The sequence below is a fragment of the Notechis scutatus genome, chromosome 12 (assembly GCF_049901735.1).
Source record: "Notechis scutatus isolate UNSWTSFEM ecotype Mainland chromosome 12, rNotScu1.2, whole genome shotgun sequence".
Classification (NCBI taxonomy): Eukaryota; Metazoa; Chordata; class Lepidosauria; order Squamata; family Elapidae; genus Notechis; species Notechis scutatus.
Window position 1 is genome coordinate 14,202,782 of NC_142020.1, and position 24,309 is coordinate 14,227,090.

At 42.9% G+C, this 24,309-nt stretch overlaps 1 protein-coding gene across 1 annotated transcript in view; it reads left to right on the forward strand.

The window, feature by feature from the left end:
- Positions 1 to 14,275, forward strand: part of FAM20C (FAM20C golgi associated secretory pathway kinase) — a 55,308-nt gene extending 41,033 nt beyond the window's left edge. Inside the window, exons 4-10 of the mRNA XM_087942197.1 lie at positions 2,133 to 2,225; positions 3,395 to 3,510; positions 8,372 to 8,552; positions 10,332 to 10,441; positions 11,386 to 11,467; positions 12,341 to 12,400; positions 13,238 to 14,275. Of these exons, the coding sequence (XP_087798323.1) occupies positions 2,133 to 2,225; positions 3,395 to 3,510; positions 8,372 to 8,552; positions 10,332 to 10,441; positions 11,386 to 11,467; positions 12,341 to 12,400; positions 13,238 to 13,490 (895 nt within the window). The 3' untranslated portion in view covers positions 13,491 to 14,275. The remainder of the gene's footprint in view (positions 1 to 2,132; positions 2,226 to 3,394; positions 3,511 to 8,371; positions 8,553 to 10,331; positions 10,442 to 11,385; positions 11,468 to 12,340; positions 12,401 to 13,237) is intronic.
- Positions 14,276 to 24,309: the final 10,034 nt, after the last annotated feature.

Sequence of the window (24,309 nt, forward strand, 5' to 3'; positions counted from 1 at the left end):
CACACGTTGGTATAAAACCCAAACACTTTTTTTTAGACTGGCTTCAAGCCAAGCGCGTCCCAAATATTCGTCATTCGGTGGGGCCAGTTTTCTAAGAAGAAGTAACCCTGGCTTGCAAGACACGAATGTGACTGTCTGTGGGAAAACCAGATTGTGGTTGTGTACTTCTAGGAGCAAGCACTGACACAACAACCCAAGGCTTTACATGGGTTTACCATGGAGTATCAGCCTCCTTCCACAAATCCCAAAACATGCAATGTCTGGCTGAACATTCAACTTTAGAGCTTAACATGCTGGGAAGCCTCACCCCTGGGGTGAATGATGGTGGTTTGGTGCATTGTGCAATCCCAGAAAATGAGTTAACTCGGTTATGGAGCCTGTGTTTGTGTGGGCAGCTGACTCAGCAAAGAGGAACTGATTTCCAAACAAGGGTTCTTACGACATTTTCCTTAAGATTTCCCAAGGTGGAAGGGTTAAGCTTTTTTGCAGAAATGTTAGCCACGGAGCTGATTTCCAAGTTAGAACTTCATCCCTGGATATATTTGAAGGGGGGATTTCATTTCTTTGCACCACGGTCTGGGAACCAGCGAAGAGGCCGTTCTTTTCATTAATAGCAGAGAAACTTGCAAATAAATGTTCATAAAAAAAAATCTCCAGAAATCTGACAAGGCTGTGACTCAATGATTGCACTAATTGTGGGGTCCTTGGTGCTCTCTGAACTGGGTCGTTCTCTTGCAGACGTTTCATGACCCAACTAGGCAACATCATCAGTGTTAGAAGGGAGTAGGGTTTGTGGAGGAGGACAGGGGGGGCAGGGGAAGACTGTGGGGTCCTTGATGCTCTCTGAGAAACATCATCAGTGCATTGCATTGAGTTACTCAGTGCATTGATGATGTTACCTGGTTGGATCACAAAACATCTGCAACCAAACTCTGAGTTTTAGGTCCTCCTTCTCTTCCTCCTCCTTCCTGCAAACCCCACTCCCTTCTAGCACTGATGATGTTACCTAGTTGGGTCAGGAAACGTCTGCAAGAAAACCACCAAGCTCAGAGAGCACCAAGGACCCCACAGTTCAACCCTGAGCTACAACTATTCTCTTCTACCAATTGCACTAACACCTAATGTTTCCAACACCACTCACGTGCATTGCAAACGTGAGTTTTCCTTCAAATCTGGCTTCCATCCCATTGTAGGTCAGAAAGTTATTGTGTGTATACAGCCTGTCCCTTCATATAAAGCTAGCTAATCGATGCACTGAGATTAAATCGCTGTGAACATAAATGCCTCTTTTAAAAAACAAAAGACCATACAACAAATTTTGTGACGGTGGTATGCATCGAAGCTGATTTTAAGTCATGTTCAAGTTCAACAAAATCCGACGATATTGATGTTTGTCCTAATCCTACTTACTTTGGTTAGCCTCAAGGCTGTGTGTCTGCCTTCAGCCAGGAAAAACTTACACACCCTCCATCTTGTGACTTTAAAATATTTTGCTTTCTCTTTTTTTTTTCCCCCTGGTTTGTTTGTTTTCCAAACACACCCTGGCCCTCTCTTGTTTTTACACCAGTGTGCAAGGCTTTATAAAAAGCCTGCGTGTTTAAAACCACGTGTTTTCTCACAATTTCCCCACCGTGTAAGCAATTTTCCTGAATGTCTGCCTTGTTGTGTGCTGTTTTCCTAGCGGAGAATTTTTATTCACAAAGCCAGCCCTAGGCGGGCTAATTGTTTAGAAAGGCAAGAGGGAAATTCAGCGGGTGTGCGAGAACCGAAGGAAAATTCGGTTGTGGGTTGCATATTTGATGGGGAAAAGGATGAATTAAGCCAGCATGTATTGAAAAATGTAAATTAAATCTTTTTCTTCTTCTTTTTCTCTGTGCCTCTCTCTAACTCAGTTTCTGGTTGGGGGCAGCTGGGTGACCCTCTGATTTCTGCACCCCAACCCGGAGGTGATAATAGGGAGCAAAAGGATCCCCCAAATTAACGTGGCAAGGCTATGTTTTGTACAGGTTTTTTTCCCCAAAATCTCCACGGTAATACAAGTTGCATGCATTTTTAGGGATGGATAAAAATCAGGAATTCCCCCTTTGCCATTTTATGTCACCCGAGCATTTGTTTTTCTCTTTCCTTTGTAGGCAAACGAGAGAGCAGGAAACACCCCCTGATTTCTTTTATTTTTCCGACTACGAGAGACACAATGCTGAGATTGCAGCATTTCACCTGGACAGGTAAACGGTGGGAGGGGGAGAGGGGTAAAATGGGGGGCAGGGGAGTGAGCTGAATGCAGTGTTTGGACGTCCAAATAATTGAGTCAGATTTTCAGTATTTTGCAACAGGATTGTGTAGGAGGTCATTCTGCTGTTGTTGTTCTTCTTCCTCCTCCTCCTCCTCCTCCTTCTCTTTCTTCTTCTTCTTCTCCTCCTCCTTCTTCTCTTCCTCCTCCTCCTCCTCCTCCTTCTCCTCCTCCTTCTTCTCTTCCTCCTCCTCCTTCTCCTTCTCTTCTTCTTCTTCTTCTTCTTCTTCTTCTTCTTCTTCTTCTTCTTCTTCTTCTTCTTCTTCTTCTTCTTCTTCTTCTTCTTCTTCTTCTTCTTCTTCTTCTTCTCCTCCTCCTCCTCCTCCTCCTCCTCCTCCTCTCTTCTCTTCCTCCTCCTCCTCCTCCTCCTTCTTCTTCTCCTCCTCTTCCTTCTCCTCCTCCTCCTTCTTCTCTCCTCCTCCTCCTCCTTCCTTCTTCTCCTCCTCCTCTTCTTCTCTTCCTCCTCCTCCTTCTTCTCCTCCTTCTTCTCTTTCTCCTCCTCCTTCTCCTCCTCCTCCTCCTCTTCCTTCTCCTCCTCCTCCTCCTTCTCCTCCTCCTCCTCCTTCTCCTCCTCCTTCTCCTCCTCCTTCTCCTCCTCCTTCTTCTTCCTCCTCCTCTTCCTCCTCCTCCTCCTCCATGTGAGATCACATGGAAGTCCACAGTGAAGTAGAATTGATGGTGATTTCTGATATACCTTCAAAGGTAGAGAGTTCCACCAAGTGAATATTAGCACTGGGAAGACCTATCCTTGTGGTGAACAATCCCCTATAAATTGTCTCTATCTGTAGCACTAAAAAGAAAACCTTCTCCCAAAGTCTGAAGGACTGAACTGGTACATCCTAGGAGAGGTTCCCACTAGACCATTTCTCAAGTTCTTTAAGGCCCCGTGTGTTCAAATCTCAATAAATCCAACAAGCAGAATGAACAAGCCAGGTTTTAATCTTGACTTATTCCAACCCCCCTCTTTTTTGCATTATTTTTTGGCACATTATTATGAGGTCTAACTGACTCACCCATTACGATATTTAAAGCCCATCCTGCAGAAGATTTTGTTTTGTGGGATTTAGCAGATTAAAACCATCTCTTCCTGCTTTTTTCTTACAGGATCCTGGATTTTCGTCGTGTCCCACCAGTTGCAGGCAGACTGGTTAATATGACCAGAGAAATAAGGGACGTTACTCGTGACAAGAAACTATGGAGGACATTTTTTATCTCACCAGGTATGGGAAGACTTAGATAATAACCTGGGCATCAAAATAGGCAGCAATTAAAACGAAGACCATCAACTATCGCACCTATCAATGTTCAGGTCCACCAAAAAGGTTTGTGGCCATCCTGGTCTTATCAATTTGTCAGCCTCGTGATTGAGCCTCTCCGATGCGTTCAGCAAAATTGAGGAATAATTTCCATCCAGAGGGAAGCCAGGGATCTAGTAGGCAGGATCCAACTGGAAATGTTGGCTTCCCACTGGATCCTAACCTTCCTGTTTCTGCACTTCTGCTTTGTTTTGTCGCTTTGTGGTTGCGTCTGAATTGCTGCTACCGAAAAGCAGCGTTCCTTACTCTGGTTACGTTCATCTGCTTGGGGGCTTTGGCAAGGACAACCCCATTGACTTTAGTTAATAACGGCAACAGCAGCAACCCCAGAAATTAAACCCAGAAGATGGTGGTGCCGATGTAAACATTTGAATCAAATCCCAATTTACAGCCAGGCGAAAGGCTTGATTGGCTGCCTCTCGTGGTCCAAAAGGAGATAGTGTTGTGTGTGTGTGTGTGCAAAGCCTGAATTATATCAGCTTCTGGAGAGGAAAGGGATCTTAAACCCCAGCGTGGCGTTTCATGCCTCTGAAAATCCACAGTTGCTTTGGTGATGTTCTGTCTTGGAAACCATTCCAGGTAGACCTTGGAGTGCGCTTTGCATCTCCCAAGAGGCTGGAATCTTTCACTCCGTTTTAGTAGCAAGGTTGCTGCTTGGTTGATGCTGCTGAGCTCAAATCTCTCAGTACTATATCCAGGAGACCTTGCTGGAAAGTTCTCATGATAAAGACAAGAATCGGGGAAGCATAATTCTTGTTCCCCGTCAAAACAAGAAAAAGTCCACTGATAAATGGACTTTTAAAATGGATTTAAATGTTTAAATGAGGGAAGGAGGGAGGGAAGGAGGAGTGGGGAGAGCAGAGAGGGAAGAAAAATAGGGAGGGAAGAGACAGATGTTGGAGAAGAAAGGAGAGAGGGAATGGAGGGAGGGAAGGAAGGAAGAAAAGGGAGAGAGGGAGGAAGGAAGAGAGGGAGGGAAGGAGAGTGGGAGGCAGAGAGGGAAGAAAAAGAGGGAGGGAGAGAGAAATGTTGGAAAAGAAAGGAGAGAGGGAATGGAGGGGGGAAGGAAGGAAGAAAAGGGAGAGAGGAGGGAAGGAGGAGTGGGAGAGCAGAGAGGGAAGAAAAGAGGGAGGGAAGAGAGATAGAGAAGAAAGGAGGGAGGGGAGGGAGGAGAGAGGGAGGAAGGAAGGAAAGGGGAGAGGGAGAGAAGGAAGGAAGGAAGAGAGGGAGGAAGGAGGAGTGGGAGAGCAAAGAGGAAAGAAAAGAGGGAGGGAAGAGAGAGATGTTGGAGAAGGAAGGAAGGAAGGAAGGAAGGAAGGAAGGAAGGAAGGAAGGAAGGAAGGAAGGAAGGAAGGAAGGAAGGAAGGAAAAGGGAGAGAGGGAGGGAAGGAAGAGAGGGAGGAGTAGGAGAGCAGAGAGAGAAGAAAAAGAGGGAGGGAAGGAAGGAAGGAAAAGGGAGAGAGGGAGGGAGAGAGGGAGGAAGGAAAACATTGCACCCGGTGCAATGAATGGAAATAGACCAGTCATTCCCTGAAATGCATTTCTACATCTTTGCTAGCTCTCCGCTTGCCTGAAAGAATGGCGCGAAGGAATGATTTGTTAGCACTCAGGTGGGAGAGAAAACTTCAATAACTCCGGCTGTAATTTTCGAAATAATCATTTGCCGAAAATCAATGCGAGTTCTGGGGACTTTTGTTCCTCTTGACCAATCACAGAGGTTTATGGATTTCCACCCCTGTCGTTCCCCCTCCCCCATTCCCCCCACCCACCCTTTGGGAAATTGACAATAGCAGCTCTGCTTCACTGGCTTGAAAGAAGAAAGGGAGATTAGAATCTTTCCCCCTTTTTTAAATTTTCTTTTAGATTTTTTTTTAAAGAACGTGCTCAGGATTATTTGCATTCCCCAGGTTCTGACGCCGGGAAGGGAAGAATAGGGGACAAGCTGTTAAATTGTCCTTATCACCAAGGGAGAGAAACGATTGTTTCAAATGGTGTGGGAATTGACGTCAGAGAAACGATTGTTTCTGGGAATTGACGTCAGACAAACCGGTCGTTCTCGACTTGCAGCCGTCGTTTGTGAAGTGAGTTGTGTGCAATGTTACCACCTCTTTGGACCCTGCAGTTGTTAAGTGAATCACTCAGCCGTTAAGTGAATCCAGGTCCCCGTCTGTCCCCCCCGGTTTACTTCGCTTGTCGGAGGCTGGATGGGAAAGTTAGCGACCGTTCACACTTACAACAGCACTGAACAATGTGACCTGCGGCCCTTTTTCACGGTTACCACCTTTGTAGCCTGATCGTGTGATCCGAATTCAGACGTTCGGCAACCTGGTTCGTGCTTACGACCGTTTCTGTGTCCCAAAGTCACGCAACCGACTTCAAACAAGTGAAGTCAAGGCTCCTATTTATGACGGGCACAGTTCCCAGGGCCACGTGATCCCTTTTCCCGGCCTTCCGACAAGCGAAGTCCATGGGTGGGAGGAAGCCAGATTCAATGGGTTACTCGCTTATCAAACTGCAGCAACTGTGGCAAGAAAGGGTCGTAAAATGGGGTGAAACTCGCTTCACAAATGTCCCACTTAACCACAGAAATCTGGGGGCTCCCTTGTGGTCGTAAGTCCGGTGCTACCACTATCAGCACTTACAGTGACTGGAACCACACTTGGCGGTTGAGAAACGCCAGCGTGCAGGAGCTGAAATAACGACAGTTGGTTCACAACTCGCCCTCATTCACAGATTTCTCGCTGCTGGCAGAGTTTTCTCACCATCCGGTGCCAGCTTGAAAGCGGACTGAGTTCACACTTGCTTGTCTGAGTCAGCAGCTGTTGAAAAAGCTGATTTGGGCAAATATAAAAAAGTGAAATCAAACAGTCGGCTTAGGCATGTCAGCCAGTTCTCAGCAAGTCACAAGATCATCCCCTTGAGCCCAGAAAAATGACCTTGGCAAGGGGACAATGGGAAGATGGTTTTCGTTCTTTAATGATCAGATCAAAAGCTCTTATTTCTATAGGTCCAAGGATGTTTCTGTGATCTGTGGCAACTGTTTCAGAGGTTCTCCTTGTTCTACTCGCTCCCTGGCCCGCTGTCATGCCCCTGTTGGAATCTGATTCCGAGGTGGAAGTTGAGTAGCTCACAGGGAGTGGGAGTGTAGCTCCGGTGGCTGGGGAGGAAACTGGGGAAAGGCACAGTCCAGCTGGGCATTCAGAGGAAGGCCCAGGCCCACCCCTTCTTCATCCTAGGGCATGCAGGGAGGAATGGAGAAGGGAGCAATGTGGGTTACGGGGGAGAAAAGGGCCCTGATTCCCTTCATTAGCTGCAGCTGGGAAAACAGGATTTAAAAAGGGTGTTTGCACACAGCACCTTGCTGGAAGCAAAGCATGAATTATTTTGGTTTATCAAGTCTTATCTGAGTTCTGGCATCCTGTCAACTGCGTGTGTTTCATTAGCTTTTGAACTCTGCAATTCCTTATCCTGCCCTGTCCCATTAATTGCTGCAGCATGGTTTGTGTTGGTTTTTATTTATAATCTATATGTACTTTGGGTTCGGACTGAATTTCTTCCCTTTAAAGACTGTTCTTGGGAGAGTTTTTTCTCCAGCCAATGATAACTGGACATTGGGGGCCATGTTGGAGGTATTAAAGGGACTTTACCTACTTTTGTGACTTTGTTGCTTTTGTGCCATGCCCCGGGTCATCACACCCACTTCTTTTGGAGGAGTTTAGTTCCCCCTTAGGGGTCTCCATAAAATCCGGTTTCTGATTCCAGAAGATGTCGGTTGTGGGGTCCTTGGTGCTTTCTGAACTACGTTGTTTTCTTGCAAATGTTTCATTACCAAACTGGGTAACGTCATCAGGGTAGAAGGGAGTGGGGATTGCTCCCCTAATAAACCAAGCCAAGTTCAAAAACATTAGAGAATTCCTGGAAGTCTGGTACTCAGACAAATCGGCCATCAACAGGCACGTAGAGATAAATGACATTTACATACCATTTGAAAGAAACAATTTAAAAAAAAAAGACCAGAAGGAAACAAAAAGACCAAAACACCTCCTCTTCAGCAATCAACATCCAAATAACGAGAGATTAACTCCACACTAGACCCACAATCAAGAAGTAAACGGAACCCCAATCAAGGAACTACCAACATAGACAAAAAGCTAACAATAAACAATAGCCTAATTAAGGAACCACCAAGAATAAAACACTCCCACCAATCCAACTTCCTTCTGACACTGATGATGTTACTTAGTTGGGTCATGGAACACCTATAAAAATCAACCAAACTCAAAGAGCATCATGGACCCCATAGTTCTCCTCCTCCTCTATTCCACAAACCCAACTCTCTTCTAGCAGTGATGATGTTACTACCAGTAGTTGGGTCATGAATCATCCACAAGAAAACATCCAACCTCCAAGGACCAAGAGAGCACCAAGGACCGCACAGTCCTCCTCCTCTTCCCCCTCCTCCCCCTCCTATTTCTTCATTCTGCAAACCTCACTCCCTTCTAGTACTGATGATGTTACCTAGTTTGGTAATGAAAGATCTGCAAGAAAACCACCAAGCTCAGAGAGCACCAAAGACCTCGCAGCTCTCCTCCTCCTCCTTTCCCTGTCTCTATCCCCTTCCAACCCTGATGATGTTACCTAGTTGGGTCATGAAGCATCCATAAAAAACAACCCAACTCAAAGAGCACCCAGGACCCCTTGAGCCACAGATATTCTCTTCCACCCGTATCAGTTGTCCACCATGTCTCTCTCCTTCTTTCTGCAGCCAATAACATCTGCTTCTACGGAGAATGCTCCTACTACTGTTCAACAGAGCACGCCCTTTGTGGCAAACCAGACCAGATTGAAGGCTCCATGGCTGCCTTTTTGCCCGATTTGTCTTTAGCCAAACGGAAAACCTGGAGAAACCCATGGCGACGTTCCTACCATAAACGCAAGAAAGCCGAGTAAGTGTTTGTGGCTAAAAGGCGTCCTGCTGCTTCCGCTGCAACCCCCACGCAGCAAGCTGTCAGTTCACCATTGGTGCCTAGCCAGACTTTTAATCCCACCACCGCTGAGCAGAACGAAGTCATCAGCGTGCCAAATGTAGAAGAGACACAGTGGGAAGATGAAGAGCAGAGGCTGGGCTTTATCTGCATGGCCCACGCCATCATTCAACCCAGATGTCGAGTTTGTTCTAAACTCTAAAACCAAAACACCAGAACTTCTGGGTTTTCATGCAGTAGGACTAAAGCTTTTGCCCTAATTAAACTTGAATCCAACTTATTTTGCACTTATTTTGCAGGTATGGGAGAAATAATAATTTCCTTGCATTTTTTCTCCTGTCATTCATTCATTCATTCATTCATTCATTCATTGCTTCTAGAGTAGAGTAGAGTAGCGTGGAGTGGAGTGGAGTGGAATGGAATGGAATAGAATAGAATAGAATAGAATAGAATAGAATAGAATAGAATAGAATAGAATAGAATAGAATAGAATAGAATAGAATAGAATATAGAATAGAATATAGAATAGAATAGAAAATAGAATAAAAGTAGAATAGAATATAGAATAGAATAGAATAGAATAGAACAGTGTAATGAAGAACTAGAATAGAATAGAATAGAATAGAATAGAATAGAATAGAATAGAATAGAATAGAATAGAATAGAATAGAATAGCATACCATAGCATAGCATACCATAGCAAAGCATAACATAGCATAGAATAGAATGGAATGGAATAGAATAGAATTCTTTTTTGGCCAAGTGTGATTGGACACACAAGGAATTTGTCTTGGTGCAACTGCTCTCAGGGTACATAAAAGAAAAGATAAATTTGTCAAGAGTCAATAATCATAAGGTACAACACTTAATGATAGTCCTAGGGTACAAGAAGAATGGAATGGAATGGAATAGAATAGAATAGAATAGAATAGAATAGAATAGGAATATGGAAGGGGCCTTTGAGGTCTTCTAGTCCAGCCCCCTGCTCAAGCAGGAGAATCTATAGTATTTGAGACAAGTGACTGTCCAATCTCTTCTTAAAAATGTAGCATCCACAATTAGTAGATGCTAATCCATCAGTAATGGAGCATCCACAATTTTTGAAGGCAAGCTGTTCCACTGGTTAATTGTCCTCGCTGTTAGGAAGTTTCTCATTCATTCATTTATTCATTCCTTCTATTAATATTATCAAATTTATTTGCTGACCATCTCATGGTTGAAGGCCACTCTAGCCAGTTAACCAACCCTAGGTCATAAATTTATTTATTTGTTAATTAAACTTATCGGCCGTCTGTCTTGCGTAGGGAGGATTCTGGGCAGCTAACCACCAATTAAACAACAGGAGAAAACATTAACGTGTCCAAATAGCAAATATTAATGCTAAAATTGACTTAAGAATTAACAGAAGTGGCAAGGAAGGAAGCCCCCTCCCCCTCTTTGTGTATCGTTATAGTCCAGTCCAGATAGTGGGATAGGAATATAGAGGGGTTTTTTTTCTGAACCCTTTCAAGCTACTCTTATTCCTATCAAGGCATTTTTAAAAAATTATTTTCCCCTGTGGGAGTTCAGCAACGTTCTGCTCCTTCCACAAGATCATAAGTGGGAGGAGGGTTACATCTTTAAAATATAGATGGGCATATTTCCTCTTTTAAACTCACACTCACCCACTCAATCAAAACGTAGAGCACTGTTGGTGGCTAACCTTCCCAATCTGTATTTTTTTTTTCCTGTCTCATCCAGGTGGGAAGTTGACCCCGAATATTGTGAAGAGGTTAAGCAAACGCCACCTTACGATCGGGGAACCAGGATCTTGGATATAATGGACATGACCATATTTGATTTTCTGATGGGTATGTTTGTCACCTTCTGAAATGGAGTAGTCCACTTAGAATTTGGGCAGTTTTAGTGGTAGGACGCAGTGGCTCAGTGGCTAAGACGCTGAGCTTGTCGATCAGAAAGGTTGGCAGTGCGGCGGTTCGAATCCATAGCGCCGCGTAACGGAGTGAGCTCCCGTTACTCATCCCAGCAGCTTCTGCCAACCTAGAAGTTCGAAAGCACGTAAATAATGCAAATAGAAAAATAGGGGCCACTTTGGTGGGAAGAAGGGAACAGCGTTCCTCCGTGCACCTTCGGCGTTTAGTCCTGCCGGCCACATGACCACGGAGACGTCTTCGGACAGCGCTGGCTCTTCGGCTTTGTAATGGAGATGAGCAACTGCCCCTGAGAGCCGGAAACGACTAGCACATATGTGCAAGGGGAACCTTTACCTTTTACCTTTCGTGGTAGAACGTGTAGAATTTGTGGATTATTATTTTTTTTTGCTGCTAGTTGTTGCCTTGGCTTATTTGGCAGTGGCACAACATTAATGACTTCCTTAGGTGACACAAATAGCAGAATATCAGAGTTGGAAGGGACCTTGGAGGTCTTCTAGTCCAACCCCCTGCTCTAAGAAGGAGACCCTCCACCATTTGAGTCCAATGGCTGTCCAATCTCTTCTTGAAAGCCTCCAGGGTTGGAGCACCCACAACTTCTGAAGGCTTCCCCTAATCTATTCCTCTGCCAGGAAATTTCTTCTTAGTTCTAGGTTGATTTTGATCATGGGATGAAGGATCACAAGGTAACCCAGTTTCTTCTTGAAAGACATTGGACAGCCAGAATGGTGCTTGAGCAAGGAGCAGGTCCCTTCTAAACCTATTATTCCATGTTCTGTGTTCGTATACTATAATTTGCTTAAGATCTCCAATAGGACATTCTGCTAAACATTTTTTTTTCTTATTTTTCCTCCTCTTTCCAGGTAATATGGATCGACACCATTACGAGACCTTTGAGAAGTTTGGAAATAATACTTTTATTATCCACTTAGACAATGGAAGAGGGTAATTATGGGAGGGTTTGGTTGATCATAACTTACATCTTTCCTTTTTATTCTGGGTTATTCTTCACCACTTTTCTTTTGCTTGAAAAAAGGCATAAATTTGCCCATAGGTCACTTAACCAGAACACTAGTTTTTTTTCTAGCTCAGAGACCTGCAACCTATATAGGTCATCCTCATTTAGTGACCACAGTTGGGACCAGCAACTCGGTCATTAAGCAAAGTGAAACCATGACTGTGTGTCAACTCAAAAATACTTCTCTGGTCTTTTAGAGTTGACAGCAGAAAGGGAGTGGGGGAGTAATGCATATCTTAAATATTTTTCATAGATAATTGCTAGGCAGCCGAAGCTCCTGGCACGCAAGATTATTACTGGAGAGCATGATTGATGGCTCTTGGCTATGGATGTGTCCCATTGGAGAATATACATCCAGGGGGTGGGGGAAGACCAGGGTCAAGGGTGAGATGAATGATGTGCCTCAGTGGCGGCTAAACCCAGGTAGCACCGGCATGTTCACTCCTAATAAGTTATTATTATTTTTTAAACTCTGAAAGATGCAGCTAGAGACTCATGATCTGAATGGGGCTGGATTGTCAGAGCCCTGACACTGTGCTTAGGAGTGCAGTTCAACTTTCCATTGCTTTATAGACCTGTGAAGATTGTCAAGAAAAAAAAAAGATATTTTCTTTGAAGACTTGTGGTGAGGCTTCGGGAGGGCTGCCCACGTTTCCTGCAAAAACACCTCTTTGGCTCAGCCCATGGCTCAAACCATTGCAATAAAGAGTGCATTCAGCTTCTGCCCTGACTTTTCGCCAAGAATTTGAGACAGAAAGTATATTTCTAGTGAATGGTTCTTGTGTTCTTCTTTCCTGTAGGTTTGGGAAATATTCTCACGACGAACTGTCTATCTTGGTGCCTTTAAATCAGTGTTGCCGGTATGTTTGGCATTTATTTTTCCTTCTTCTTCTCTTCATGGGGATCATATGGGGAGGATTATAAATGATAGATGGGAGAGAGAGAAGGGGAGGGATAGATAGATAGATAGATAGATAGATAGATAGATAGATAGATAGATAGATAGATAGATAAAAGATAGATAGATAGATAGATAGATAGATAGATAGATAGATAGATAGATAGATAGATAGATAGATAGATAGATAGATAGATAGATGATAGATAGATAGATAGATAGACAGATAGATAGATAGATAGATAGATAGATAGATAGATAGATAGATAGATAGATAGATAGATAGATAGATGATAGATAGATAGATGATAGATAGATAGATAGATAGATAGATGATAGATAAAAGATAGATAGATAGATAGATAGATAGATAGATAGATAGATAGATAGATAATAGATAGATAGATAGATAGATAGATAGATAGATAGATAGATAGATAGAGATAGATGATAGATAGATAGATAGATAGATAGATAGATAGATAGATAGATAGATAGAGATAGATAGATGATAGATAGATAGATGGAAGAAGAGAGAGAGAAAGGGAGGGAAGGAGAAAGAGATGATATTCAGATGGATAGATAATAGATAGATAGATGGCAGATAGACAGACAGAATTTTCTGTATGGATTAAACCAGCTGCTCAGAGTTGAATCATGGTAGCCCATGTAGTTGGAATCCAGAATTAGTCCTTCCAGAAACCAATTCTGCTAAACACAGGATTGGTTTTTTTTAAAAAAAAAAAACATAGCCCAAACACGCTCCACCTCTCACCTTCCAATTGTTTCTTTTTCCTAGAATACGGAAGTCCACCTACCTGCGTTTGCAGCTCCTGGCCAAAGAGGAGTACAAACTGAGCCAGCTGATGGAAGAGTCCTTGCTGGAGGACAAAATCGCCCCCATCTTGTACAAACTACACCTCGAAGCGATGGATCGGAGGCTCCGGGTAGTCCTCCAGGCCGTCAGGGACTGTATAGAAAAAGAAAGTTACAACAAGGTGGTGGAGAATGACTTTGCCTCCCCTAGGAGCACCATCACGACTGAGAGGTAGTGAAATGGACAGACTTCCTTCAACGCCACGGAAGAAGACCAACACGTCAACCAAGCCACCATCCCAACAGTCTCGCGAAAGACTGTGTGTAGGCCACATTTGAATTCAGTGAATTCAGAAATTGCTCTTCTAATTGTTCTCCAAGTAGCTAAGGTGTAGACTCTGCAACAGACTAGACTGAGAATAACAGGAAGCTCGGCCGCCAACAGCCCTCGGGGCAATCCACGTGTTCTCAAGTGGATGTGGTCCATCCACCTGCCATGGTTTTTTTTCCATCCAGCCTCGCTTGCCTTAGCTTCTAAATTATTCTCCATCTTCACCAACGAGGGCTTTGGAGTCCACCTGTGGGCGGAGCTTCTGGCAAGCCCCACCTTCTCTCTCCCGTCTGAGCTTTCATTTCTCCAAGCGGCAAGTGATTTCGTGCCCCCACCTTCTTTCTCCTCCCCAATCCTTCAGCGCAACACCCTGCTGAGAAGATCTCGTGTAGGAAATGCCAAAAAGCTGTCCACCTATCCTGGACGCCGACTGCATCTGGAGGAAAAGACATCCACTTGTCCTCATCGCAGTTTTCCAAACTGATCCTATCAAATTAGGAGGGGGAAAAAATATGGAAGATTGTGAAACGGGATCGTCTCACTGGTTGGAGCAACCCTCTTCATTCCTTCCCTCCTTTTCCTTTGTACAGAAAGCCGGTCTTTATTTAATATTTTGTATTTATAGAGGAGACGGTTGTGTTGTGTTGCTCTTTCTTTTGTTTTTAATAAACGGAAAACGCTACCTTTGGACGAGGAAGGGATTGACTGAGGTTTACCACTCTCAAGGTGGTCTCCAAGAGGAATCCAAAGAAGAGAAGTCCCACCTTGAAGCTATCCTAGATCTGAATCTGGGTTTGTGGGTGGTCGGAGTAGTGAAAGAGGTGAAGGGATTAGGAATTTTGGAACCCTGCGCATATATATTTTCTCCCTAACTAAGGGAGAGAAGGAAGGGCCAGGAACGGAGAAGGCCACGCTTACGGAGGTTTCCTTCAACGTGGTTGTGAAATCATACTTCCTTGTGTCTACTTTGAAGGCGTTATTCTCCTTTTCTCTTGCTCCTTCAGGGCTGCCAAAGGTCCCCCACTTGCTCCCCAACATTTCCAAGACTGATCCATCTACGGCTAAGGCAAAAGCAAAAAAAACCCCAAACAAACCCCACCCCAGAAAGGACAACGCTCTGCAGAAGTGCAGCAGCTTCGTTAAAAAGGAGAGCGGGACAATCCGTGCACCGGCGAGAATACTTGAATGCGGTTTTACAGAGTGATGTTTAAAAAAGAAAAAAAACAGCCACAGATAAATTGTACTATTTATCCATCCGAAAGGTAGCAGCTCTTTCTTCTCTTCCTGGACTGCTGAAGCTGAGCTGCTGCTTTTTCTCAAGTCTGCTTTTGATAGCTTACTTTTATGTAAATATATACATATCCCAGTTTAAAAAAAAAAACACAGATTAAAGGGGAAAAAAACAAGAAGCTGCTTTCAGCAGCAGTAGAATTTTATGGCTTCCTCCTTCCTTCCTTCCTTTCTTCCTTTCTTTCTTCCTTCTTCCTCCCTCCCTCCCTCCCTCCTCCTTCCATGCTGTCTCCTTCCTTTCTCCTTCCCACTCTCCATCCTCTCTCCTTCCTTTCTCCATCCATCCTGTCTCCTTTCTCCCTCTCTCTCTCCCTCCTTTCCTTCCATTCTCTCTCCTCCCTTCCTTCTTTCTCCCTCCCTCCCTCCCTCCTTCCTTTCCACCCCCTCCCCCTTCCTTCCCTCCCTCCCTCCCTCTGTCCCTCCCTCCATCCCTCTGTCCCTCCCTCTTTTCCTTCCATCTCTCCTCCCTTCTTTCCTTCTTTCTCCATCCCTCTTTTCTTTCCATCCTCCTTCCTTCTTTCTCCCTCCCTTTCTCCCTCCCTGCCTCTTTCTTTCTTTCTTTCTTTCTTTCTTTCTTTCTTTCTTTCTTTCTTTCTTTCTTTCTTTCTTTCTTTCTTTCTTTCTTTCTTTCTTTCTTTCTTTCTTTCTCTTCTCTCTCTCTTTCTTTCTTTCTTCTCTTTCTTTTTTCTTTCTTTCTTTCTTTCTTTCTTTCTTTCTTTCTTTCTTTCTTTCTTTCTTTCACTTTCTTTCTTTCTTTCTTTCTTTCTTTCTTTCTTTCTTTCTTTCTTTCTTTCTTTCATCTTTCTCCTCCTTTCCGTGGATTTGTTTGCAGTGTGGTCCCAGTGCAATAAAGATATGGCAAATACGTGGCCTCCATGATTCCATGATTCCACCTATTCCGGCAGAAAAACCTGCACCGTCTCAAGGCCCAGGGCTGTTTCTCTCTCTCTCTCTCTCTTTCTGAAGCATGAGTTGGAGCTCATTCCACCTTGACCTGCCTAAACCTGCCTCAGAAGGAGCCTCTTAAGTCCCATTAATTCTCCCAGATGCCCTCTGGCTTGTACAGATGGCCTTTTCCGCGGTGCCTCTCTGACTATAGAAATTTTTCTTTTTTGCCCTGCTTGGTCGGGTCTGTCCCTTGTGTTCTTTCCCTTGTCACTCGTTTTTTTTCCAGCTTCACGTGAGAATTGATCACTCTTTAACACCCTCGTATTCTTTCCCGGGGCTGAAGCCTACAACTTTGGGGGCCAAATTCGCTTGCATCACCTGGGATGGGCTGCTGGGGGTTCGCAGGGGTTCGGGAGAGCTCCTAACTAAGATTCTGCGCAGTTTGGAGAACCCCCAAATCCCACTCCTGGCTGGCCCCGCCCCTCTCTAAGCGGTTTACAGAGTCAGCCTCTTGCCCCCAACAATCTGGGTCCTCCTTTTATTGACCTCGGAAGGATGGAAGGTTGAGTCAACCTTTGGGCCTGGTGAGATTCGAACTGCTGGCAGTGGGCAGAGTTAGCCTGCAATACTTCATTCTAACCACCGCACCACCAGGAAGGAGAATGAGAAAGGGAATAGAGGGAAGGAAGGGAGGGAGGGAAGGAAGGAAGGAAGGAAGGGAAGGAAGGATAGCAGTAGCACTTAGACTTATATACCGCTTCACAGTGCTTATACAGCCTTCTCAGCATCAGCCTCTTGCCCCCAACAATCTGTGTCCTCATTTTATTGACCTCGGAAGGATGGAAGGCTGAGTAAACCTTGAGCTGGTCAGGATCAAACTCCTGGTCTATGGGCAGAGTTAGCGTGAAATACTGTATTCTAAGCACTGTGAATAGAATAGGATAGGATAGGATAGGATAGGATAGGATAGGGTAGGATAGGTAGAGTAGAGTAGAGTAGAATAGAATAGAATAGAATAGAATAGAATAGAATAGAATAGAATAGAATAGAATAGAATAGAATAGAATAGAATAGAATAGAATAGAATTCTTTATTGACCAAGTGTGATTGGTCACACAAGGAATTTGTCTTTGTGCAAATGCTCTCAGGGTACATAAAAGAAAAGATACATTAATCAAGAGTCAAGAATCATAAGGTGCAACACTTAATGATAGTCATAGGGTACAATAAGCAATCAGCAATAAGCAATGGAAGGAAGGAAGGAAGGAAGGAAGGGAGGGAAGGAAGGAAGGAAGGAAGGAAGGATAGCAATAGCACTTAGACTTATATACCGCTCCACAGGGCTTTACAGCCCTCTCTAAGCGGTTTACAGAGTCAGCCTGTTGCTCCCAACAATCTGGGTCCTTATTTTAATCACCTCAGAAGAATGGAAGGCAGAGTCAACCTTGACCCAGTCAGGATCAAACTGCTAGCAATCAGTAGAGTTAGCCTGCAATACTGCATTCTAACCCCTGCGCACCCAGGAAGGAAGGAAGGAAGGAAGGAAGGAAGGAAGGAAGGAAGGGCAATAGCATTCAGACTTATATACTGCTTCACAGCCCTCTCTAAGCGGTTTACAGAGCCAGCCTCTTGCCCACAACAATCTGGGTCCTCCTTTTACCCACCTCGGAAGGACGGAAGACTGATGGTCATAAGTCAAGCACTGCCTGTATTTAAAAATGAAACAGAGAAGCAAAGGCCAGGAAGGTGTGGGCGCAGAAGCTGACCTGAATGGGCTGCCAGCTGCAAGAGCCCTTCTAATTACAAGTGGTGAGTGACAGGTTTCGGTTTGATACGTGCAGAGGAACAGATACGGGAGGAACCTGCTGAGCCAAGCTGCATCAGCATCTGTATCAATGCCCTCTTTCTCTTCCTGGGGATCCCCTCGCTCCTGACACACACACACACACACACACACACACACACACCCGCCTGCCAAGTTTGTAAAGGGAGAGTTTTGAAGTCACAAGGGGCAAAAGTGCTCGAAGGGTTTGAAAAACCAGTAAGGCAGATTAATTCCACACAGTTTTGTGGATGCAGCTCCTTGAGAAGGGAGATAGGAAGAGGGGATTGAGTCTTAAGACCGAGAAGTTTTGTTTTCTTGCGTTTAGTTTTAAGGACGGGGATTTTGCTCGTTAAATGCTTTGACGCAAATATGTAAGTCTTTCCAGACCTGCAAAAGAGGGAATGACAGAAACAGCCCAAGGTATGCAAAAAAGAAAAAGAAATCACGATCCAGTGTTCATTTGCAACACAAACCTCCAGAGCAGTGGTAGGATTCAATTTTTTTTTAATACCGGTTCTGTGGGCGTGGTTTGGTGGGCGTGGCAGGGGAAGCATACTGCAAAATCCTCATTTCCCTTCCGCACCCCTCTAACCTGCTTTCCAGCTCCGTTCTCCTGGGCAGGGCAACCAAAGGAGACCCAGCCGATCAGCTGGGACTCAATGGGAAGCAGAGAAGAGATGGGGTTGGTGGGGCCAGTCAGAGGCGGCATTTGCCAGTTCTCCAAACTACTCAAAATTTCCGCTACCGGTTCTCCAGAACCAGCCAAAACCTGCTGAATACTACCTCTGCCTCCAGGGACTGGTAAACTCATTAACACAAGCATTAGAACTTTTTGCAATACATGCGATATTGATTCCAAGGAGGCGAGGCAACGCAGCTGAAATTCTATTCAGCAATGGCTTAAAGAGTGGAAAGATCCCACACCTCTCTTCTTTCTCTATTTCTGCCTGCCCATTTGTCTCTCCTGTCTTCTGCTAGAGACCACTCAACCTTCAAGAAATGTGGACTTCGACTCCCAGGGTTCCCCAGCCAGCATGTCAGGGAAATTTTAAGATGGGAGGCTGGGGAATTCTGGGAGTTGAAGCCTTACACCTGTTAAAGCTTGAGAAATGCTTCTATTAGCTCTGTTTGGTTGCTGAATTAGGAAAAGTGCTAGTCATAGACTGAAGAAGGGCCAAATATTGTCAGAAAGACTTAAAAAAATATTTAAATAATTTTATCCATCCTGATCAAAATGGATTTCTGCCAAAGAGACAAATTAAAGACAATATGAGAGTAATCTTGGATACTTTGGAATACTACGAGGCACATCCTTTAAAAACAAATGGCTCTGATATTTCTAGATGCACAGAAGGCATTTGATAATGTGAATTGGCGATTCATGTTATTACTGTTAGAACAGATGGGTTTTGCTAGAAAATTTATTCAAGCAATAGAAGCTATATACTATAAGCAAACGGCAAAGGTAATGATAGAGGGAGAACTGACAGACTCTATCAATATAAGAAAAGGAACATGACAAGGGTGCCCACTATCACCTTTGTTGTTTGTGTTAACTTTGCAAGTGCTAAACAGAAATATTAGAGATGAAAAGAATATAAAAGGAATGAAAATCAAAAAGGAAGAATTTAAGCTGCAAGCATTTGCGGATGATCTGGTTTTCATCTTAGAACACCCTTTAGAAACAGCATCAAAATTGATAGAAAAGATAGAGACATATGGAAAGGTGGCTGGTTTGAAAATAAATAAAGATAAGACAAAGATTTTGACAAAGAATATGCTATTAAGACAAAAGGAAGAACTGGCAGATCTATTGAAAATTCAGGTCACGAATAAGATCAAGTACTTGGGGATATATTTGACAGCAAGATGTAGTACATTAAAAGAGAATAATTATATTAAACTTAAACAGCAGATAGCGCTAGATTTGGCGAAATGGGAAAACTTACAACTGTCACTAATAGGGAGAATTTCAACAATCAAGATGAATATATTACCCAGAATTTTATATTTGTTTGAAACAATTCCAATTAGGCTTGGAAAAGACTACTTTGAAGATTTAAATAAAATTGTGTTGAAATATATATGGCAAGGTAAGAAAGCGAGAATAAAGTTAAAACTTTTGCAAGATGCTAGAATTAGAGGAGGATTTGGTTTGCCTAATTGGGAGTTGTACTACCAAGCTACAATTCTGATGTGGGTTAAGGAATGGATAACACTAAGAAATACTAGATTGTTGACATTAGAAGGACATGATTTGTTGTTGGGGTGGCATGCTTTTTTATGGTACAAAGGAACTAAAACACAGGGGTATTTTAGAAGACATTATATACAGGAGTCTCTGTGGTTAAACTGGGAGAAGATTAAAAGACAATGTTATTTGACAATTCCAGTCTGGTTATCGACTATTGAAGCATTTTCGTATCCTATAATATACAAAAAGGAACAAACAGTTAGATATGGTGAAATATTGAATGAAAAGGGTGAACTTAAATCTATGCAAAAACTAGAGGAACAAGGTATAAAGATGAATTGGTTCTCATATGCGCAAATACATTCAAGGTATGATAAAGGTTCTAAAACAGAAGGTTTCTATGATAAACTGACTGACTTAGATAAGATTTTGACAGGTACTGGTGAAAAGGTGATTAAAAAATTGTATGGATATTTATTAGAAATTAAACTAGAAGAAGAACAAGTTAAAGAAACTATGATTGCTTGGGGGAAGAATTTTGGATATGGGATTGATTTAGAGAAATGGCAAAAATTGTGGTCTCAAAATTATAAAATGACAATGTCAACAGCATATAAAGAAAATTTTTATAAGATGTTTTACAGGTGGCACCTTCCCCCGACAAGATCTGAAAAAATCTGAAAAATGTTGGAAATGTCATCAGACACCTGGCTCATATTACCATATATGGTGGACTTGTGCGGATGCTAAAAAATACTGGACTAAAATCCACATGTGGTTGGAAAAAATGACAAAAAACATATAGACTTGAAACCAGAGATATTTTTATTGGGAATTTTACCTGAAATATATAGTAAGGACTTGAAATACCTGATTGTGAATGTATTAACAGCGGCTAGGATTGTATTTGCTAAAAACTGGAAAAATGAGAAAATACCATCACAGGAGGAAATCATTAAGAAAATATTGGAATGTGCTGAAATGAGTAGATTGACATTTGAAATTGGAGAACAAGATGATAAACAATTTTATAAAATTTGGGATCTTTTCTATCAATGGTTAGACAATAAAGTACAGTAATGAAATATGTAGACTTTTAGAAAATAATAAATATATAAAGATGTACTTCTTTCTTATTATATCTACAAAATGATTTTAGGATAGATTTGGGAAGATAATATGAACTGTTATAAAATAAACTAAGCAAATTATGGTTATCTTGTAAAACATGAATGAATAAAAGTATAGTCAAATGATTGATTAATAATGATACTAAGGTATTTAATTTTTGATTGAAAATATGAGATTATATGCAATGTAATTGTAATTGAAGACTACAAAATGGAAGCACAAAACAATTTGTAAACCAACCGGCACACTGTATGTACACCTATGGAAGATAGCTTGATGTTTTTACGTTTTGTTTGTTTATGTTTGTTTTTAAAAACCAATAAAATTTTTAAAAAAAAAGAAGAGAGAAGGAAGAGGAAGAGGAAGGAGAAATTCCACGTTAACCTGTGCTTTCTGAGCTCCTATCCACTTGAGATCATCATATATTCATGGTGAATATAAAAAGGGTTTGAGGTCCATTTACCTGGTATGCAAACACACAAATAACCCCTCCCTGCATCAAATCTTCTTTCTACATAAACGTTGGTGAATTATGAATGAAGGCTAGCAGCCCTTAAGTCCCCTGCTTATACATTTTTTAAAAGCAACGTCCCATTTCTGATTATGATGTTTTCAGCCCTCCAAGGGCAGACGGCCTTCAATTGCAAGAGAGGGAAGAGAAGAGCTGAACATATGCCGAGTTTCTCCGTCGGAGGATGTTTCCAGATGTATCTTTGAATGCTGCTGTCTTGCAGCCTCTCCAAATTTTCCAGGAGGGACCAAAAACCACTGCAGTCCTAGCTTGAGCGATGGGTTGAGAAATTCCAGCTCCTTTCCATCTGTTTGCAATACTGGTGGTTAAAGGTTTGAAGTCCTAGCAGAAGAACTGAAATGTTTTCTTTAATGAGTTACTCATATATGAATGTTCTCAGGAGCCCAGGACCTTTTCTTCTGTGTCTGGTGGTCACAAGGGACCTAGCCATCCTCATCTTCTTTTAATGACCCCATAATCCCTTATGGGGTAGAGTCTGGGCAACTGAATAGAGCCGAGCGTTTACTGGCCGGATGACCTTCCTGTCGCCAAGGTGGAGTTTTGTTCAGCGGATATATATCTGCCTCTACCTAGGATTGAACTCACAGCTTCCTGATTGTGAGGAGAGAGCTCCACCTCTCGGCCACTGCACCACTCACAAGGGACCTAGCCATGTTATACTAATAATGTAATGGTATGTGGGAATCACCGTTTGGAGACAGAAGGAAAAGACACAGGCCAGACAATGGTCAGATAAGAGGCAGCTGAAGGAAAGGGACACTGTAAACATCTCGGAAAAGGCCCTCCCTAGTTTATTGGACAGTAATGATCAGGAGGGGAGAGGTACTTTCAGATTTGCAAGACGCTATTAATGCAACATTACAACATAGTTACAGCCACTACTCCTGGATGTGCTTCTTCCCTGGAGTACCTCGCAAGGCAGGCAATTATAAAATTGAACCTTTAAACTTTTGAAAGTCTCCCTCTTTGGATGAAGCCCATTTCCCCATCTCTTGTCTCTAGCGAAAGGGTGCAAAAACAGCACCCTTCCTGGGTTTCTTTTTCAGACCTCAGGACGTTGATGTGCTCTTTCGTTTCATGCCCACCCGTGGAGCACACCATGGTTCCAACTAGGCTGCAGCTCCTCCTAGTGATTAACCTAGAACATCGTTGGCTCGAAATGTTCAGTCACCTATCCCTGGAAATAGATTTTGGAAAATGATGAGTGACAGGGAAAGGGACACACTGGCGTCCGTTACTAACTGCAGAGGTGGCTGATCAATGAAATGGGCACCGTGACTTCACGGGATGAAGGTCCCATTTCAAATGTGCAAGGCTGAGTTTATTTATTTTTTATTTAGTTTAGTTTGTCAAGCATGTAAGAGAAAACAAGTGTAAGTATGAACATAACATACCAACACATAAGCATAAACAGGTATAAGTATATACATAATGAATGAGTACGAATAAATGGGACAGTAGGACAGGGATGGTAGGCATGCTGGTGCGCTTATGCACTACCCCTTACAGACCTCTTAGGAATGGAGTGAGGCCCGTGGTAAACAGTTTAAGGTTAAAGTTTTGGGGGTTTGAGGATGTAACCACAGAGTCAGGTAATGAGTTCCAGGCATTGACCACTCTGTTGCTGAAGTCGTATTTTCTGCAATCGAGTTTGGAACAGTTTACTTTGAGTTTGTATCTATTGTTTGCCTGTGTGTTATTGTGGTTGAAGCCGAAGAAGTCGTTGACAGGTAGGACGTTGTAGCAGACAATTTTGTGCACTAAGCTTAAGGTCTCATCCCAAGTTACACTGGGATGTTGCACCGCTGGGCAGAAAGGAGAGAATTTGTCTTGCGATGTTGCGGTTTGCGTTTTTATCGTTGACCGGGGACATTGATAGAGAGAAATGAAGGGACTTCATTCACCCTCTTATTTCATTATTTATTTAGTCAATTAATAGGCGGCCCAACTCCCAGGGATTCTGGGCAGATTACAAAATGTTAAATATATATTATTTAATGGTGGTGGCCCAGTGGTTAGAATGCGGTATTGCAGGCTCATTCTTCTGACGACTGACGGCCAACCATTTGGCAGTTCAAGTCTCATTAGTTCAAGGTTGATTCTCAGCCTACCATCCTTCCGAAGTTGGTAGAATTAGGACCCAGACTGTTGAGGGCAATATAGATATAAATATATGGAAAACAAGAAAGGAAAAGAAAGGAAAGGAAGAAAGAAGGAAGGGAAAGGAAGGAAGGGAAAAGAGAGAGAGAGAGAGAGAAAGAAAGAAAGAGAGAGAGAGAGAAAGAAAGAAAGAAAGAAAGAAAGAAAGAAAGAAAGAAAGAAAGAAAGAAAGAAAGAAAGAAAGAAAGAAAGAAAGAAAGAAAGAAAGAAAGAAAGAAAGAAAGAAAGAAAGAAAGAAAGAAAGAATCCAGATTGGAACAAAAAACAAAAAACAAAGAAAAGGGATTATCTGCACCGCTGCATTTTGGACTGGTTGAATTTTCCGGATGGTCTCCAAGTGCAACCCCACATAAAGCACATTGCAGTAGTCAAGCTGAGAGTTGACCAAGGCATGAATGACTGTCTGAAGGACCCCTTTTTTCCCCTCAAGGAAAGAAGACATTTTCCAGTAGTTTCTTGAGATGGTGGGTGGGAGGGAATAGGGCTTTATTATGAGCAACTCCAGCAGCATCGATTCTCTCCTTTTCTTTGTTCTTGATTCTATCTTTTCTCCCCCTTTTCTTTTCAAAAGTCATGTTAGTATTCTGCCCATCCTTATCAAGGAGTCCCCTTCTCTTGGGCTGTGATTGAGTGGGAATCCTGCTTGAAACAAGGCGAGGCTTTGCTAAACCAAATTCTTATCAGATTGCACCCTCTACAGGAAA